The 18,416-nt window shown below is 39.1% G+C and overlaps 5 protein-coding genes across 9 annotated transcripts; 3 read left to right on the plus strand and 2 right to left on the minus strand.

The window, feature by feature from the left end:
* Positions 1-1,185: 1,185 nt before the first annotated feature.
* On the minus strand, positions 1,186-2,115 carry LOC103857187 (23.5 kDa heat shock protein, mitochondrial). The gene is made up of 2 exons (XM_009134362.3): positions 1,851-2,115; positions 1,186-1,770 (listed from the first exon to the last, which is right to left on the minus strand). Exons 1-2 carry the CDS (start codon positions 2,035-2,037, stop codon positions 1,364-1,366), a joined length of 594 nt encoding a protein of 197 aa, XP_009132610.1. The 5' UTR covers positions 2,038-2,115; the 3' UTR covers positions 1,186-1,363.
* A 192-nt stretch (positions 2,116-2,307) lies between these two features.
* LOC103857185 (luc7-like protein 3) lies at positions 2,308-4,854 on the plus strand. Of its 5 annotated transcripts, none has more exons than XR_004456118.1 (8): positions 2,506-2,548; positions 2,630-2,798; positions 2,908-2,983; positions 3,070-3,270; positions 3,438-3,647; positions 3,725-4,093; positions 4,198-4,270; positions 4,367-4,854. XR_004456118.1 is itself a non-coding variant. In XM_009134360.2 (6 exons), exons 1-6 carry the CDS (start codon positions 2,506-2,508, stop codon positions 4,031-4,033), a joined length of 1,008 nt encoding a protein of 335 aa, XP_009132608.1. In that variant the 5' UTR covers positions 2,308-2,505; the 3' UTR covers positions 4,034-4,273. The 5 variants fall into 5 exon arrangements, 1 of the variants encoding a protein (XP_009132608.1); XR_630968.3 differs by having other exon boundaries at positions 4,454-4,854; XR_630967.3 differs by having other exon boundaries at positions 4,198-4,851.
* A 513-nt stretch (positions 4,855-5,367) lies between these two features.
* On the minus strand, positions 5,368-7,805 carry LOC103857184 (F-box protein At5g51380). Its single transcript, XM_009134359.3, has 2 exons — positions 5,848-7,805; positions 5,368-5,763 (listed from the first exon to the last, which is right to left on the minus strand). Exons 1-2 carry the CDS (start codon positions 7,047-7,049, stop codon positions 5,496-5,498), a joined length of 1,470 nt encoding a protein of 489 aa, XP_009132607.1. The 5' UTR covers positions 7,050-7,805; the 3' UTR covers positions 5,368-5,495.
* Positions 7,806-10,148: 2,343 nt separating this feature from the next.
* Positions 10,149-13,541, plus strand: LOC103857190 (splicing factor-like protein 1). The gene is made up of 2 exons (XM_009134364.3): positions 10,149-12,577; positions 13,193-13,541. Exon 1 carries the CDS (start codon positions 10,265-10,267, stop codon positions 12,551-12,553), a length of 2,289 nt encoding a protein of 762 aa, XP_009132612.1. The 5' UTR covers positions 10,149-10,264; the 3' UTR covers positions 12,554-12,577; positions 13,193-13,541.
* Positions 13,542-13,945: 404 nt separating this feature from the next.
* Positions 13,946-17,753, plus strand: LOC103857191 (ceramide kinase). Its single transcript, XM_009134365.3, has 13 exons — positions 13,946-14,317; positions 14,495-14,665; positions 14,752-14,919; positions 14,985-15,077; positions 15,531-15,623; positions 15,817-16,027; positions 16,128-16,151; positions 16,253-16,340; positions 16,456-16,605; positions 16,680-16,781; positions 16,858-17,208; positions 17,279-17,345; positions 17,421-17,753. The coding sequence occupies exons 1-13, from the start codon at positions 14,192-14,194 to the stop codon at positions 17,559-17,561; spliced, it is 1,785 nt and encodes a 594-aa protein (XP_009132613.1). The 5' UTR covers positions 13,946-14,191; the 3' UTR covers positions 17,562-17,753.
* Positions 17,754-18,416: the final 663 nt, after the last annotated feature.

Consider the following 18,416-nt stretch of genomic DNA (forward strand, 5'->3'; position numbering starts at 1 on the left):
TTAAACAAGTGGAGGTAGCATCAGTCCAAAAGTGCATTCACATAAGACTGGTTACTACCTCTAGAGCACATCATCAGACTGCAACATGATATTCTACAAAAAGAAATAAAAATATCAGAGCTTTATTTATCCCACAAGGATACCATCATACATGTGTTAACAAGTAAATAACAAATGCCATTAGGTTCACACAAAATAAGTCCATCGGTTCTTGATGAAAACTCTGCGTCACAGATACATATATGCAAATGATTTCCTTTCCTTTGATGCAGAAAACTAACTAAATAACCTACCAGTTTAACCAGAAATGACTCTTGTTCATCAAAGTAAACACATATATACTGACTCCATCAAATATTTAGCTGGAAATTTAATTCATCAGGCACATGTAGAGGGACTTCCCTGACTGTCTCGGCCATGGATTATATACTTGCCATGTTTTTTGGTGAGAGACAGTTCTCAAAAGTAGTCTCACCTGTTCTTCCACCACTACAAGAAGGAACATTTGTAGACGAATTTGATGATTGCTAAGGCTTCCAAAGACCCCAATTAAGAGGCATCATCATCATCATCTGAATCCACCACAGTCCAACGGATCTGGAGCCTACAAAAGGACCTGCAACATCAGCACCCTTTGGATCCAGTCCTGAAGTCCTATATGGCATGAGAAAAGGTGAACGCCATGATTAGGCATGGTTGCAAATGTGGGCAACAGTAACAATTAATCTTAAATCACATACTTTCAAGGTCTCAACAGCTACGCTGCATGACCCAAAAGGTAACAAGTACAAAGAGGAACGAGTTTTATTGTACATCATTAGGGAAAACTTTATCCCTTTAAGATTGCCAAAGATTTTATTACTCAAAACATCCAGAGACGAACAAGAAGATCAGTCTTCAATCACTACAGCAGAGCATGCGACTCCAGAGGTGTAGATCAAAGATATTCATATGTTTTTTCCTTAATTGAACTGCTGTCTAATAAAACATATGAGAACTCTAGACACAAAATCATCACTGCTTAATATAATAGTGCCAACATATGCGCTCATGCTTTGTACTAGAACATAAATTTACACAGCTTTCACTCGAGTCTTTTTTTTTTTTTGACTCCTTTGATATACAACAGTGACGTCAGGGTGAATGGTTGATAAATTGATATCCTGGGGAATGAAGTTGATACAGTAATTTGAATGCACAACATAGAGTATCCATGAAGAAGACGAGATTTTAAGTAACGTACAGTATATGGTTGTTGTAAAAACGATTTTAAACATGAATACGAATTCCACACATTATAAATAAATAAAAAGGAGAGGCAACAACTCGTTTTACTGGAAAAAAAAAACACGTTCACAAACTCTTAATCAACTTGGATGTGGCGAACGCTGTTACGCTCAGCCTCTTTCAACTTGGGCACAACGACTTTCAACACGCCGTTCTTCATCTCCGCCTTTATCTCATCCGTCTTGTATACTTTCTCAGGTAATCCTATCCTGCTCGAAAACTTCCGTCCATCTTCTTCTTCTTCTTCACCCCCTTCGCCTTTGATCACGAGAGTGTTCTGTTCCAGAGAGAGCTTCACATCCTCTCTGCTCAGCCCCGGCATATCGATCCTCAGGTGCAACCCGTCGTCTTTCTCTTTCACGTCCCATCCACGAGCTCCCATCCCACCGCGCATAGATGATGCCAGAGGGCTTTCGCCGATCTGATCCATGAAATTAAGCACCTGGCTCAAGCTCCTCGTCGGTGTAAACGGATCGAACATGTCTGCGCACATGAATCAAAACCATAATCAGATCGATCAGCTTCTCCACAAACTAATTGAACGAATCGTGGATGAGAGCTACCTGAGAAGAAATCGCCACCGCGGGGAGAAACTGTCCGGTTAGGGCGATGGTTCCTATCGTCTCCCTCTTCGTAGCTCCTAGCTGCGTTGGTATTGAAGAGGCGCAGAGAAGCCGCTGGACGAACGGAGCGAGGGACGACGGAGGAAGAGATAAGTCTCCTGAGTGCTAGAGACGTTGATGACGCCATTGGTGTAAACGATCAAAGAGAGAGAGCCACGAAACTCGATCAGATATTTACTTTTGAGCGAAGAGAAAGAGAGGATTAATATAGCAAGGAGGAGAAGCTACTGGAGAAAAAAGAAGGTCGTTAACTAGTGTTAAGGATGGTTCTAGAAGTACGTGGTTGCCAAGTAAAAAGAAAAAAAAAACGCGACGATATTTTCTGCACGGCCCATAAGATATGGGCCCAGATCTGGGTATTAAGGTTTTCCTCCAATTCGGTTTTGTGTCGATTGAAGATTTGAACCGATATTCAAGTCGGTTTAGATTGATTTGGTTCACTTTCTGCCCGAAACAAGAGATTCAATTCAACGGTAGACGCCCTTTAGCGAACGAAACCCTAATCATCACTCCACGTGCACTTTTGTTCCTCTCTCGAATTCGATTCGGAAGCTCCTTGATTCGTTCTCTGGATTCGATTCGTTCGTAATCCGCCATGGATGCTCAACGAGCTCTGCTGGACGAACTCATGGGCGCAGGTGAGTTGTTTTTTGCGAATAGCAATCAATCTAGTAGATTTTGGTGTTTGAATGAGCCAATTAAGAATACGAATTTTGCAGCTCGTAATCTGACGGACGAAGAGAGAAGAGGATTCAAGGAGATTAAGTGGGATGACAGAGAGGTCTGCGCTTTCTACATGGTTCGATTTTGTCCTCATGACCTCTTCGTCAACACCAAAAGCGATCTTGGTGCGTGCTCGAGAATTCATGATCCCAAGCTCAAAGAGAGGTGAGACTCGATTCAAATTTCATGACTGGAACCGTTTCTTTTTAGATTCGAATCTCAATGATCTCAATTAGGCTTAAGATTTGGTGTTTTTTGGCTTTGCTTATTGCAGCTTTGAGAATTCTCCAAGGCATGATTCCTATGTTCCTAAGTTCGAGGCTGAGCTTGTTCAGTTTTGCGAGAAGCTGGTGCGTAATGCTTGCCACTCTCTTAGTACTTTTATTGATTAGTATTGGTTTTTTTTATATAATAAAGATTTGGAATTTGGTTACAGGTGAATGATCTTGACAGGAAGGTAAGGCGTGGACAAGAACGCCTTGCGCAAGAGCTTGAACCTCCTCCACCACCTTCTCTATCTGGAGAGAAAGCTGAGCAGCTCGCTGTTCTGGAGGAGAAGATTAAGAACCTTCTCGAACAAGTTGAAGCGCTTGGTGAAGAAGGCAAAGTCGATGAAGCTGAAGCCCTGATGAGAAAGGTACTAATTCTTTATAAAAGCTATAAAAAATGAGTTTCCAAGTTTGTGACTATCATAATGAAAAACTTGTAAGATGGTGTGAGCTACTCCATCTGACTGTTCTGAAACCTTTACTATGTTCATGAAATTTTTTGAGTTGAGTGCTTATCTTTTGGCAACTCTTGTAGGTGGAAGGGCTTAATACTGAGAAGGCAATGCTGATACAGCGACCAAATGACAAGGTACTAGCGATGGTACAAGAGAAGAAGATGGCACTGTGTGATGTTTGTGGTTCATTCCTTGTCTCTAATGATGCTGTAGAAAGGACTCAGTCTCATGTCACCGGGAAGCAGCATGTTGGCTATGGCATGGTCCGGGATTTTCTTGCTGAACAAAAAGTAAGTTTCTGAATGAATATTTGAATCTATTGCGTCATGTAAATTTGCTAATGCTTTTATTTTTTGGTAAAATGCAGGCTGCTAAAGATAAAGGAAGGGAAGAAGAAAGACTAGTCAGAGGGAAAGAAGCAGATGATAAGAGGAAACCGAGGGAGAGGGAAAGCGAGAGTAGGAGGAGTGGTTCTAGGGAAAGAGAAAGACACCGTGATCATCGGGATAGAGACAGAGATGTGGACAGACACAGAGACCGTGGTAGAGATCATAGAAAGCCTTATGACAGGAGATCCAGGAGTGGGAGAGATGGTCGTGACCGAAGCAGGTCACGTTCTCCTCGTGGAAGGTCTGGTCACAGAAGGGTGTCGAGAAGTCCTGTTCGCCAGAACTAGTTTGAGAGACAACGTGTTGTCTCTTATGTCTTGGGGCCAGGAACTTTGCAAACTCATGAGGTAGACATTGTGACTTCCCCCTAAGTTACGTTGGCATGTGTGTTTTCGTTTTTTTTAAACTTGTTATAATTTTAAGGATGAAAATTGTCTTTCTACCCGTTCAGACAGCTATTGTAAGAGTTTAAGACCTTTACCCAACTTCCATCGGTTATTTGTTAAGAGGTCAAAAGCGTTGAGGTAGGTAAAACTGTTTTAATCTTTTTTACTTATTCATTGTCTTGGAGATGCTATAGCTTCCTTTTATTCTGCCTTGTGGTTGATTTTCATTCAAAGACTACAGAATCTAGTGGGCTCGAATGACAAATGCTATATTGAGGTAACAAATTTTGGTTATTCTTCGAGTTCTTTGTCTGCACATAGGTTTATACGTACGCAGGTGGAACAATGAGCGTTTTGGTGTTAGCTATTACTTTTGCATTCCGTGGAGTCTTTGCTTGCAACAAAAAAAGACTTTATTACAAACGAGTCTCTGCAAATCCAGGACACAAGACTGGATGGATCTGCGTGATGATTAATTTAAAATTTGGTAAAGTTATACTGAAAGTTCCGATGGTTAGATCCTCGTTCAGCTATATTTGTATCTCGCACAGTGGTCCATTTTGCAATAGATACATCTCTTCTGCTTTTTAAAATTCTATCTCCTGCCTTTCAACCGCACATTGAGAAGAACTTCTTGTAATCCTGCGAAGAAGTTGTAGACTTAATCTTGTATTCACTTGGTCCGATCAAGTAACTGCGAGTTGACTTAATCTTGACTACTATTCGCTTGGTCTAACCTCTCTACTTCGAGATGCAAAATAGTACTTAGATGAAATAGTTAAGCCTTGCTGATAGACTGCTTATTTTGTCAAATAAATACATAGACCGAATTTATGTGCAAATAATTTGTTTAGAAGTTTTTTTTGTTTAGAATGTTTCCAATATCTCATAATTTTTTTTTTCGAATGAATGTAAAATTTATTCAAACGGAAAAACGTTTTTACATCAAGTGCTTCCTGTATTCTAAATTGTATAAAGAATCAAAGAACTTGTTTTCATGAGTTTGTAAGCTGTGCTCCAAACCAAGCACACAACCCTTCATCAAGATATCTCTTCCCCTTGTTTTTGACTGCAAGCAGCTTCAACCTGAACGTCTTGTCTACAAGCTTGTAAATAATTTCCACATCTCTCGGTTGTTCAATATCTCATAATTGCTTTACATATATACGTGTAAATTCTATAGCTTTTTTTTTTATTTCTCCAATTTGAATGAAAAGCCACAATAATCTTTGAAATTTGATACTACGGACGAGAAGAGTTTTATTATTATACATAACAACAGAACATTGTATTACACGAGAGTTTTGAACATTGACTACATACTTGTTATTAAAGGCAGATTTTACAACAGATTTTGTCTAAATCATCTCTTCTTGAAGAATTTGCCGCCTCTCTTTCCAATTCCAGCACCTTCGAGCTTGGACGAGAGATGAGACCTTGTGTCTGGTCTCCACGTCAGTTCTTTGAGAAGTGAGAACAAAGACGAGAGTGCCGGTGAAATCTCGCTGTCTTTTATATTCTTACATGACACCACTCTCATGCTCTCGAGCTCTTCCCAGTGCAATATCACCGACTCTAAACCGCCTGTTGTTAGGACTGAGCATCCTTCCAATGACACAAACCTCACCTTCCTGCAAGCAAAATAAAATAAAATCATCAAACGCCGAAATAAAACTAGCAGAATAGTTCATATCATTGCAAGTGAGATCTGATACCTGAAAGCTTTAGCCAAGCTGAACGAATCATCATCCAATCCCCAGCAATCCTGAATATAAACCCTTTTCACTCCATCACACACCTTGAACAAAGCTCTCAACCCTTCTTTATCATTCAAACAAGACCTCACGAGCTCCAAACTCTCCAACCCCGGACAAGACCTAAGCATCTTCTCCGGGCCAGGACTAGAATCAATCTTTCTACAAGACAACACTCTCAGCCTCTTCAAACTCCCGAAATACGAAAGCGCAGCTAACCAACCACCATCATCCATCTTATGATCACAAACCGTAAGCTCTTCAAGCACCTCACAGCACTGCCCTATCGCTTTAATCCCATCAAAGCTACCTTCACAGCCACTAAGCTCAAGCTTCACCAGCCCCTTACACCCTTGTGCTAATATCGTCAAACCAATATCGGAAACAGACGAAGTATACAACCCTTCCACGCTTCCCACCAGTCTCAACACTCTTAGGCCCTCGCAAGCAGCGATGCCACGTAAGAGATTATCGTTACACTTGCGGAGCTCAAGCTCTTGAAGATCGGAACAGTGCTCGGCTAAACCGAGTAAACCTAACTCAGTAGCGTTGGTCACCACGAGTTTGAGCAAATCGCAGCTTCCTCTTCCTAACACCCTAAGCCCTCTATCGATCACTTCGCTCGGTAAAAGATTCTCCTCCCAATTCGACGAGTCTGATGACACGTGGCACGAAGTCGATTTGTGGCAGAGGAGGATGCGCGGCGGATTCGGATTCGGATTCGGATTCATACACGCGTTTGATAAATCGATGCTCGTGAGCTTGGGGAATCTCGAGACGAGCTTCTCGGATAAGAGGAAGTCGTAATCGAGGAGCTTGAGAGTGCGGAGGCGGCGTCCTTGGAGACTCAGCCACCGTTTGCAGACGAGAGAGACGTCGTTGTTGTTGTTCTGGGAATCGGGAAGCTTCTGGAGGATTCTGAGGAGGAGAGAGTCGGGTAAGGAGAGCGTTCGATCGACTTTGGAGGAATCGAAATCGAAATTGAAATCGAAATCGGAGGTTTGGGGTTTAGACGTGGATCTCGGCGATTGAGCCTGGATCACGGCGGAGACGACTTCCTTGAACGACGTCGTCGGGTGGTTGAGCCATGACCCGGTCCAGCTCGAGCGTCTCCTTCGTAGAGGCGATTTGGGACTCGTCGGCATCTTCTCCCGAAACGACATCGTTTTCCGAGACTTCGATTCGATTCTTTCTTCTTCTTAGTGGAGATTATTTGTCTCTGAGATAACGCGAACTGTTGCAACGGATACTTTGAAAGATATGGTTTTGGGAGAGAGAGAATGAAAGATGAGAGAGAGGAGAGGTTTCGAATTTTATTTTTTGTGGGGTAAAATGAAGGACCAAGCAATTAATGGGTATCACGCTGGGATTAGAGTTGACTGTGGGAGTATAAGACAATAGATTAGTCTTTCGCACATCTCCCCACTATTTAATGGGTCCACTGCACTTTAATTAACTATCCTTAAACATTAAAGCTGTAATAGCTCATTTTAGAATTGTACGGACTAAATGAAATTGGAATCAATGGAAAAAAAAACAGAAAGAAATATTGATAATTTGAAGAATTTAAAGAAATGATGATATATGTATTTGTCTTTTAATTATATTTAAATTATCTTATTTCAATAGTTTCTCTCCTTTTTTTATGAATCACTTTGAATTTGATTCCATTTATTTCACAAGAATGTATGCGATCAAAATTTAGTTTTTCCAATTAAGTGATAATATTGTTTGAAATTATGAGTAACTAATTCGACATGATTCCATTCATTAAAAAAATATTTCTTACCATTCCTACAATTAATATATTGCCAATAAGAATTAAGATATATTTTTAAAAATATCATAAATTTAATTAAGATAAACTAAATATAACACAAATAATTATTAAAATACATATAAGATTAATAAAATTAAATTAAATTAAATTTGAACGTATCAAAATATTTTACAAGTTAAATATCAAACAAAATTAAAAACAAAATAATTTATGAATTACAGAGCACTAGGTTAAGACCCGCATCTTGCGCAGAATAAACATTATATATATAAATTATTTTTTATATTATATGTTTATAACATATTATGAAATAATAAATATATATTGAATAATTAAAAAGTCATTATCTACTACTTATATAATTAAATTGGTGCGAACATATAAATAAATTTTATAAATCAAAAAAATATTTTTTCTATTTGATATGATGTATAATTAAATTTAAATGACAGTAACATATATATGGTATATTTTAATATTAATATTTATTGGATGATGTTTTTTGTTCATATTTTTTTTATCATTTGTATATGTTATAGCAAAATGTCTAAATAGTGATAACAAAATTTTCACTGTGGAATTAATGGTTTAAGTAATTTATAATATTTTAAAAAATTAAGTTGTCAATATTTTTTCAAATTTTTTATCAAAAAAATGTTTAAAGTAAATTTCAAAATTAAGATATTTATGTATTTTTATATGACATATTGTTTAATTTAAAATGATACATATATTTATATATCCTTTATTTTTTATACTTATTAAATGAGACTTTTAACTTATATTATTTTTTAATTATTTGCATCATGTCATAACAAAATTTTTAAATCATAGATCACAAAATTTGAATGTGAAACTTTTAACAGTTTTAGTAATTTATACTCGTTTTTAAAAATTCAAAATATAATATATAAATAATTTTTTTAATTTTTATTATATGGTTACTATGATTGTTTAATTTATTTTAATAACTTAAAATTAAACAAATATAATTATAATGCACATTTATTTTTATCAAATCTTTATTATTCAAAATCATTAATTGTCATATATACTTTAGTCACATTAGGCAATTCTGTAGTTATTTAAGGAAATAATGAAGCACATTAATAATGTATTTATTGTGGTTTAATAAAAAGCTTGTTATATATTTAGATGGACCAACCTATTTCTTTAAAGATTCTAAGAATCATTCTAGTGATGACACGTAGCTACAAAAAAATGTTGCAATGTTTCTCAAATAATATATAGGAGATATTGGAATATGCGCACTTAAATAACAAACACAATACTAAAAGAAGTGATGAAATACATAACTGAATTAAATTAGAATTTAATGGGAACACAACACAGTAAGCATTAAATTAGTTTAATCCAGTAAGACATACTACATGTTGCTGTCGGTAACAGATACCTTACTTTCAGGTTTCCCACTTGTACACACACCCGTAAACAACGGCAGTTTAGCTGCCTGTTAATGTGGTTTCCATATTCTACGATTTAGCTCCTAAACAATACTACCTACATATATTGGAATACGAACACCCACTAAGTTAGAATAAGGTCCTACAACACATTCCTAATTTGTAAGTTATATTCGTCGCTTTCCACATCCTTTTCCGGTGACTTGAACTACATGCCTCGACGAGGACTGACCCAGTGGTGATGGACCTTCTATGCTCTGGAATTTCCAGACTCGCTTGCCCTTAAGTTGCTACCAGGCTCAACTCTGAATTTGTAAAAATTCAATGGGCCGGAAGCTTAAAAAAATTTTCGGCCGGAATTAATTACAAAAACAAGGAAAAAAATTGTAGTTATAGAGAATCGAATCCATAAACGGTAACTTACTTATTATGTATGTTTTGCCAGTTGAAATAATGAAACTTTTGTAAAAATAAAAGTCGATAATGTATCTATTTTAAAAATCGGCCGGAAGCTGATGGTTCTTCCGCTTCCTGCCAGGGCCGCTACTGTACTTGCTACCGATTCTTCTTGTCAGTGCATCCTACACCTGCGTGTGTTAGACATCCTCCACCTGATGTCTACGATCTACCATATTTAAAATGTATAAGACAAAAAATACAGCTCTTCAAAATTTACATTTTGTATCATAGACGAAAGGCATCCATCAGGTTGTGAACGAAATCTTCCATGCAGCTCATTGTACAATAATCGAATCGAATATTATATTCATGGATCCGATTGAAAATATTCATTGGATATAAGTTTTAAGCTAAGCTTAACCAGTTCTATTTCACTCATCTACACAACTTATGCGGATTTGTTACAAGAAGAGACCTTAAAGACGAAAACTGGCTAAGATTCAACACTTTTGTTTTCAGTACAACTTTGTAAACGTTAACTTGATCAAATATAGTGTCGTTAAATAACAATTTGGGCTTTGAATGGGCCTTAGTCTGACACCAGCCCAACAGACCTAAGCCGCCTCTTAAAAAAGTTCCGAGCCTGGTTCTACTTTTGTCGTCTTTCTCAAATCGCAACTTGACCTTCGTTAACTTCAAACCTAAACTGCCCCTCCTTCATCTCTTTGCCTTGAACTTTCCTCCTAAATCTGAAACCCTAGCTCTCGAGCTCGCTATGGATTCCGTCGAATTGAACAATTCGAATCCTTCCCTCGATCAACCTCCTCCTCCTTCCTCCGAAACCGTAGCTTCCTCCAAGGATGACAACTCCGCTTCCCTCGCTCCCGATCAGATTCCGGCTCCCGAAGCTACCAACGGCGAGAAGAATCAATCCGATGATACCACAACCCGGAGGAAGCGTCGGAGCAGGTGGGATCCTCCGCCTTCCGAGTCGGTTAACAATACTACCGCCGAAGGTGGTGGTGGCGATTCCGGTACCGGGACTAGGAAGCGTAAGTCGAGATGGGCGGACGATGAGCCGAAGCCGACGATTCAGCTTCCTGATTTCGTTAAGGAGTTCGGTGGAGGTATCGAGTTCGATCCCGAGATTCAGGTTTTGAATAGCAGGCTGCTTGATATCAGTAGGCTGCTTCAGTCCGGTATGGCTTTGGATGATAGACCTGAAGGTCAGAGGTCTCCTTCGCCAGAGCCTGTGTATGATAACATGGGGATTAGGATTAACACTAGGGAGTACAGAGCGAGGGAGAGGTTGAATAGAGAGAGGCAAGAGATTATATCTCAGATCATCAAAAAGAATCCTGCTTTTAAACCTCCTGCGGATTATAGGCCTCCCAAGCTCCAGAAGAAGCTGTTCATTCCGATGAAGGATTATCCTGGCTATAATTTCATTGGTCTTATTATTGGTCCCAGGGGGAATACTCAGAAGAGAATGGAGAGGGAGACTGGTGCTAAGATTGTGATTAGGGGTAAAGGGTCTATGAAAGAAGGTAGGCTGCAGAAGAAGGATATGAAGTACGACCCTGCAGAGAATGAGGATTTGCATGTTTTAGTCGAGGCTGATACTCAGGAAGCTCTTGATGCTGCTGCTGGTATGGTTGAGAAGCTCCTGCAGCCTGTTGATGAGGTGCTGAATGAACACAAGAGGCAGCAGCTGAGGGAGCTTGCTACCTTGAATGGGACTATAAGGGATGAAGAATTCTGTAGGCTGTGTGGTGAGCCAGGACATAGGCAGTTTGCTTGTCCGTCTCGTTTGAATACCTTTAAAAGTGATGTGCTTTGCAAGATTTGTGGTGATGGTGGACACCCTACTATTGATTGCCCTGTGAAGGATACCACTGGGAAGAAAATGGATGATGAGTATCAGAACTTTTTGGCAGAGTTAGGAGGAACTCTCCCTGAATCTTCTCTTAAACAGAGTAGTACTACCTTGGCTCTGGGAGCGGGAAGTTCCGGAAGTAATCCTCCATGGGCTAACAATGGGGGCAGTGGGGCAAGTGCGCATCCTGGCTTAGGGTCAAATCCAGCCAAACCCTCTAAAGAATATGATGAAAAAAATCTGTACATTGGGTTCTTGCCTACGATGCTTGAGGACGATGGTCTGATTAATCTTTTTTCACCCTTTGGTGAAATTGTGATGGCAAAGGTAATCAAGGACCATGTTTCTGGTCTGAGCAGAGGCTATGGTTTTGTGAAGTACGCAGATGTCCAGATGGCCAATTCGGCAATACAGGCGATGAATGGTTATCGGTTAGAAGGTAAAACACTTGCTGTCAGGATTGCTGGTAAACCGGCACCGCCTCCTGGGCCACCGGCACCTCCGCCACCTACTCAATCTTATCCTCCTCCACCATCACAACAATATGGCGCTGGTGGGCAACTGCCAAATCCTTCATATTCACCGGCTCCAGTTCCTTGGGGTGGTCCTGTTCCTTCCTATTCTCCATATGCTCCTCCGCCTCCTCCTCCTGGTTCTTACCATCCTGTCCCTGGTCAACATATGCCTCCTTATGGAATGCACTACCCACCACCACCACCACCTCCTCATGTGACACAAGCTCCTCCGCCTGGCACTACTGCTAGTGAAAGCCAGCAAAGCTTCCCGCCAGGAGTAGTACAAGCAGACAGTGGTACTCCTCCTTCATCTGTGCCACCAAATGTCTATGGGAGTTCGCTTGGACAGCCTCCATATATGAGTTATCCATCTTATTACACTGCTGTTCCACCTCCACCACCTCCTCCAGTGCCGACGTCGTCTGCTGATCATTCCCAAAGCATGAGTAACATGCCATGGGCCAGCAATCCTCCGGTGTCGTCAACTGATCACTCGCAAGGTCTAGGTAATGCACCTTGGGCACCTAACCCTCCTATGCCACCTTCTGTTGGATACTCGCAGAGCATGGGGAACGCTCCCTGGGCTCCCAAGCCTCCAGCACAGCCACCTGCAGAGAATCCATCTGCTGTTGGAGATTCTGAGTATGAGAAGTTCATGGCTGAGATGAAGTAGCATTGGTGTTCTAAGGAGAAAGAGGTAAGATGTCCTCATTTGATACTTTTTTGGCATGTCACCCTACAAGTTTTATATTTGGAATTTGAAACTGGTCATTTGGCTTTAGCACTTGATAAAAGTTTTCATCCTCAAAATTTCTACTTTTAGAAATATTTTTTTTCGGAATATCATTTTTAGACTTGAAGTTGCAGGATGAACCAAGTCGAGCATGTTGTGTGATACTAGCCTTTTTCGAAAGTTTTTTCTCCTTGTTTATAATTTTGTAAGATGTTAACTAATTGATGTAGCTCATTTAATCTGGTCAATGTTGTGTTTGTGAGCAGTCCCACAGCTAAAGGAGCGTATGTCCTGGTATTCGATTCTAATTCATAGAATTTGGTAGTGAATGATCAAAATATTAATCAATCTAACCCTGTGATTTTTTTTCAATCTCTACTCTTTGTTGTCTTCTATGTTTATTCAGTAACTCCTAATGTGTTTTCTGTCCCATATGTGTGGCATTTGTTTTCAGTTTTTCCATGTGACAAGATCTAAGGTGCCACTAGCATAGGTTCCAAAATTTTGTCTCTCTTTATTCTATACCAGCTTATTGACATGAACCTTTTGTTTTCTTCTATTGTTTAACTTTTTTTACAGGTGTGATGTTTGTTGGAGCTCTTGTACCGTGTGATTTTCTTAAATCTTTCTTGTTGGAAGTTTGGGACTCACATCTTAACCCCTTGCTGTGATGTTGTGAAATATGCAGAGATTCAAGCTGGAGGCTCTCAGTTAGTTCATAATGTTGCGTTTCAGAAAGGCCATAATATATTTTTATCCAATGTTTACTGATAATAATTTATTTCTGTACCTTTTTCAGTTTGGGATTTGAAACTTGTGGTGGGTATTGGTGTCGACATAGCATATCATATCTAGTTCCTGAAACATGTTTGGATTATTTAAACTTTTTTTTTTTTTTGATAGAAAGCTTATTAATAAATTAGGTGCAGAGTGATGATAGAAATGATTGTTTGAACTTTGAAGTGTGTGCTTACGTTAACAATTTTGGCAAGTGGTGTGATGTGGTGAAACTAGGGATATGGGCATGGAGGAAGTTGCACATGTGCTTTGTTCATGTTGTTGCCTTGGCAAATCGGAAATCTCTGTCTGAGCTAACGGCGCTACCGTATGGAGGCATTGTTTCGGAAGAATACATATACAAAGAAATGTTCTGATATCTTAGCTATTGTAAACAGTGCTGTCGCATAGGAAGGTTAATAAAAAAATTAGATCGGCTTTTAGATGCAATGTTTTCCACATAAATATTAGTAAGTACACTAGTTAGAGGTGCAATAAAATGGCAGTTAAAATTTAAACGTGTAATTTAACTTGTATAAAAAGATAATTAACTTTAAATACGATCTTAAAAAAAGGATGAACTTAAATGAAGGAGGCCCAACTATGCAGTTAGCCCATAATGGCCCATTCAGATCTAAAAATCCTCTGATGCTCTCAATGTATTCCTTCTTCGTACAAGGACGACCGTTGACGTTCTTCGTCGGAAACAAAGAAAAATATTAAATTCATTGACGACAAATTGGGAAGTTTTAATCTTGAAAGCTGAAGCAACATCTCGATTCGATCTCCAGCTCGAGTACAATGGACGGCAGCAATTGTGGATTGTCGGTAATGAGCGGGTGTTTTTACTTGGATCATGTCGGGGATGTTTTGCTTACACGGAATCAACATGGTTTGTCCTGGAAATGTTTGGATTCCTCAGATTGTGTAAGATTCGTCAATTGATTATGTGTTATGATTAATCATACGACTCTGTTCGTTGACTTTTATCTTTCTGCTCTCATGTCTGCATGAATTAGTGTTTGATTTTGGAGCTTTGAGAAGCAAATTCATTTGAATTTTCGTTCATAAATGTATCTAGTTTTCGTGTTTCTACGTTGCCAGGAGGGAACGACTTGTTTGGGAATTGGAAGTTGGGAGAACACTGAAACAGAGATCAAGTTGTCTGATATTTATGCTGTAGAGTTTGATAGCTATGGCTTGGTGCATAGTCCAAAGTCAGGCCTTGGACATGCCAAAGAATGTTTCCGCAAACGCTTGTTAACTACTCAACAGGTTTTCCTTCTTTCTTTCTAACCTTGTTTGTCCCTTTTGTTGTTGTTGTTTCTTTTGGTGTAATGAGAATTTTGCTTTCATATTAGATGTATCGGTTCACTGTCCACGGATTTCAAACTTCGCCAAAGGAGCCTTGTCTTTGGAAACTTGCTGCATTCACTTTTGGGCATATGGATTTGCAGACGTGCCAGAGCTGGATGGATCAGTTGAATTACACTTTGATCAAGGATGTTGAAAGACCAAGAAATCTTTTGGTAATATCTCTTTCTTTTCTTCTTTTTCTTGTTGCTCCTATTTCTTATGCTTGCGACCTCTTTAGGTATTCGTCCATCCAAAAAGTGGCAAAGCAAGTGGCCTTAAGATATGGGAAACGGTCTCCAAGATTTTCATTCGCGCTAAAGTTAATACTAAGGTCTGTTTTTAATCACATTATTACTAGCAGAATGATCATCTAGTAGTTGCCTTTGTGAGTGTTGTTATAGGTTCATCTTTGATGGATAAAGGCATAGGGATATTACTTCTTGGAGTATTTGTTATTGTGTTCTATGGTAGAGCATTAGGGGAAATTTTATTACCATTTATTGTATTTGCTTCTTTGGGGTTTGTCCAGATCAATAGTTATTTATTGTTTATTCTGTAGTCATTTAAAGCAAAGTGAGTAGTAATGCGTTTTAGTAGATATTGCAGCATGACTTCCACAGTTTTTGCTATCTGAGATGTTGTGTTGGCCAAATGAAACTTTCTTTGTCTCTACAACATTGCATAGTTTCTTTAGATAATATAACCTCTCATTCAGAAAGACATACGTGTTTTTCTCACTGTGCATACTATAACTGTCCTTAGTTTGATATTCTTGATTTACCAGGTGCTTGTAACAGAACGAGCAGGTCATGCATTTGATGTAATGGCATCCATCCAAAACAAAGAACTCCATTCATACGATGGCATCATAGCTGTTGTAAGTTGTATACCTTTCAAGCTAAGTGCATCTGTGAAATATTTGTGATGTGACATAACATAACCTTCAATTCAATACATTTATGATGAAGCTTCTCCGCTCCTGTTTTCACATTTTCTTCCTCATGGATCATATATCTTTTTTTTTTTTTTGTCACTATTTTGATATCTTGGAAAAATCGACCTATGTACAGGGCGGAGACGGTTTCTTCAACGAAGTCCTTAATGGATATCTTTTGTCAAGGCTCAAAGTCCCTCTTCCACCAAGTCCTTCAGATTCCTTTACCACTGTTCAAAGTACAGGTAGCTCCTCAGTTCCAGAATCAGGAGATGGAGTTCATGAGAGTGACCAAAAGGAACACTTCCCTCTTCTTCATGATTCAGTTCAAGAGGTCATGAATTTCAGTATGTATTTGAATCAACTTTAATCTCATCTTTGTTCAGATTGGTTTAGGACTCTCAACTAGTTAGTTGTAATCTTTGGGTGTTACTGTTTTCCTTACAGGGACAGTCAATGGCTCATGTCAAGGTCAGTGAGTTTTGTTCCGTACAAGACATTCATTTACTCAAGTATCTCCACCCCTTTCTTATTTTCTATTTGTCTTGTCCCCTTTTCTTAACAATTTGCAGGAACTGAAGATCCTGATCATCCCTTCAGTGGTGAAAGGCCTAGATTTGGCCTCATCCCTGCAGGGTCAACTGATGCAATAGTTATATGGTATGTTATAATCCTTCTACTAACAAAAGATGATCGTGTGCCATATATAAGAAGATCATGCATCAGTTGTGTTAGCTTAAAGTTTTAAACTACTGTTTATGCGCTGTCGTATTAGCACCACCGGAGCTCGTGATCCTGTAACATCTGCGCTGCATATCATTCTAGGTAGAAAGCTCTTCCTTGACGCAATGCAGGTTGTGCGGTGGAAAACGACACCAACATCAGCGATTGAACCTTTTATTCGTTATGCAGCCTCATTTGCTGGGTAATGACTAAATCCTTTTCTTTAATTGATTGTTCTGATCTCTAACAGAGTTTCTGTACAATTGATTAGTTCAGATACGGGTTTTACGGTGATGTCATTTCAGAGAGTGAAAAGTATCGGTGGATGGGTCCTAAACGCTATGATTATGTTGGAACTAAAGTATTCTTGAAGCACAGGTATTTTTCCCTAACATGTTTACCAATTTACGCTGCCGAGATGTGCTGAACAGTGTTGGGACTATGTTAATGCAAGATCATATGAGGCAGAGGTGATGTTTGAAGAAGCAGAGAACGCTAAAGCTTCACCACTCACGCGGAGCAAGACATGGCCGTTTCGAAGTACAACAAGATCAGAGAAGATACTGTGTCGGGCAAAATGCAGCGTTTGTAGCAGTAAGGCGGAGGATGGGAATAGTATACGCGCATCGTGTCAAGAAAAAACAAGATGGTGTAGAACGAGAGGGCGGTTTCTGAGTATAGGTGCTGCGGTGATGTCAAACCGAAATGAGAGAGCACCTGATGGTCTTGTCGTGGATGCACACCTCTCTGACGGTTTCCTTCATCTCATACTCATCAAAGATTGTTCACGTCCCAAGTACTTATGGTAATGCCTTGTTTGCTTCTTCCAATACATAGTCTAGCACACCTTTGAACCATGTTCTTTATGGTTGCAGGCACCTCACTGAGCTTGCCAAGAAAGGCGGGGAGCCTTTGAACTTTGAGTTTGTGGAATATCACAAGGTTTGTTTAGTGTTGAAGACATTTATTTGTTTCTGATCATCTCTAACTCAAATGTATTGCGGGTATGCACTACAGACACGAGCGTTCACGTTTACTTCGATTGGGGAAGCTGAGAGTGTGTGGAACTTGGATGGAGAGATCTTTGAGGCTCACCATTTGTCAGCTCAAGTCTTGCGTGGTCTTATACCTCTCTTTGCCTCTGGTCCCGAGGTATAACAACATTGCATGTGGATACTTTTCTTTGTATGGACCTAAGTGAAAGCTATATGAGATTGAAACTAGATAAGTATATGATAATGGACATGGCAATAATATCATTTTATATATCCAAAGGGATTCAATGTATGTAAACGTTGCCAATTCAATATATGAACTCAGCCTCAGGGCTGCCTTTGTCTCTGTGTGCAACATTTTGTGCTCTGGAGGGATTGCAGTGTTTATCTTCTTGAAATATAAATATGATGTGATCTTTGAGTAATATACATCAAGTAAGAAAAAAACAAAACAGGTTTCTAGTAGGCCTGGGTGTTCGTAGGCATGTTCGGATTATTCGGATTTTTGCTACTATGCTTATGAGTTCTATTTGGGTTTTACTAACTTTTGGATAGTTTATTTCTGGGTTTGGTTCAGATCGGATTATAATCAATATTTGAAATCTTCTAAAAATCTAAAACAAAAATTAAAAAATTAGTCAAAAAATATTCGAAATATATAAATTATTCAAAAATCTATTTTTTTTGTTGTTCAGAATTCAAAAATATAATTAAATGTTAATGAAACTACCTAAACGAGCAAACAGATTAAAATATGTAAAAATTCTATTTGCAGTATATATTGATTGAAGTGGCAAGAAAGCCAGAGAAAAAGCTTGCAGAGATTTAAAAACGAGCCTAGATAACAAGGAGTGTTGGATAGTCTCCCCTGTGAGGAAGAAAACGACTCCAGAATCCTTGCAGGGTAGTCGCCGTCAGAGAAAATGTCAGGTCTAAAAAGAGCCCTTTTGGTGTCGCCTAAAACAGGTGTTACATGGTTTAACACATTAACTTATTATATTAAAAACTCTATAAATTA

The sequence above is a fragment of the Brassica rapa genome, chromosome A03 (assembly GCF_000309985.2).
Source record: "Brassica rapa cultivar Chiifu-401-42 chromosome A03, CAAS_Brap_v3.01, whole genome shotgun sequence".
Lineage (NCBI taxonomy): Eukaryota > Viridiplantae > Streptophyta > Magnoliopsida > Brassicales > Brassicaceae > Brassica > Brassica rapa.

Excerpts from the sequence above, each read along its gene's own strand:
- LOC103857184 (XM_009134359.3), bottom strand. The coding sequence starts at position 7,049 with ATGTCGTTTCGGGAGAAGATGCCGACGAGTCCCAAATCGCCTCTACGA. Across the intron at positions 5,764-5,847 it reads AGCTTGGCTAAAGCTTTCAG|GAAGGTGAGGTTTGTGTCAT; the intron begins GTATCAGATCTC and ends TTTTGCTTGCAG.
- LOC103857185 (XM_009134360.2), top strand. The coding sequence starts at position 2,506 with ATGGATGCTCAACGAGCTCTGCTGGACGAACTCATGGGCGCAG. Across the intron at positions 2,549-2,629 it reads GGACGAACTCATGGGCGCAG|CTCGTAATCTGACGGACGAA; the intron begins GTGAGTTGTTTT and ends CGAATTTTGCAG. Across the intron at positions 3,271-3,437 it reads CTGAAGCCCTGATGAGAAAG|GTGGAAGGGCTTAATACTGA; the intron begins GTACTAATTCTT and ends CAACTCTTGTAG.
- LOC103857191 (XM_009134365.3), top strand. The coding sequence starts at position 14,192 with ATGGACGGCAGCAATTGTGGATTGTCGGTAATGAGCGGGTGTTTTTAC. Across the intron at positions 14,920-14,984 it reads AAAGACCAAGAAATCTTTTG|GTATTCGTCCATCCAAAAAG; the intron begins GTAATATCTCTT and ends CGACCTCTTTAG. Across the intron at positions 17,346-17,420 it reads AGTTTGTGGAATATCACAAG|ACACGAGCGTTCACGTTTAC; the intron begins GTTTGTTTAGTG and ends TATGCACTACAG.
- LOC103857187 (XM_009134362.3), bottom strand. The coding sequence starts at position 2,037 with ATGGCGTCATCAACGTCTCTAGCACTCAGGAGACTTATCTCTTCCTCC. Across the intron at positions 1,771-1,850 it reads CGGTGGCGATTTCTTCTCAG|ACATGTTCGATCCGTTTACA; the intron begins GTAGCTCTCATC and ends TCATGTGCGCAG.
- LOC103857190 (XM_009134364.3), top strand. The coding sequence starts at position 10,265 with ATGGATTCCGTCGAATTGAACAATTCGAATCCTTCCCTCGATCAACCT.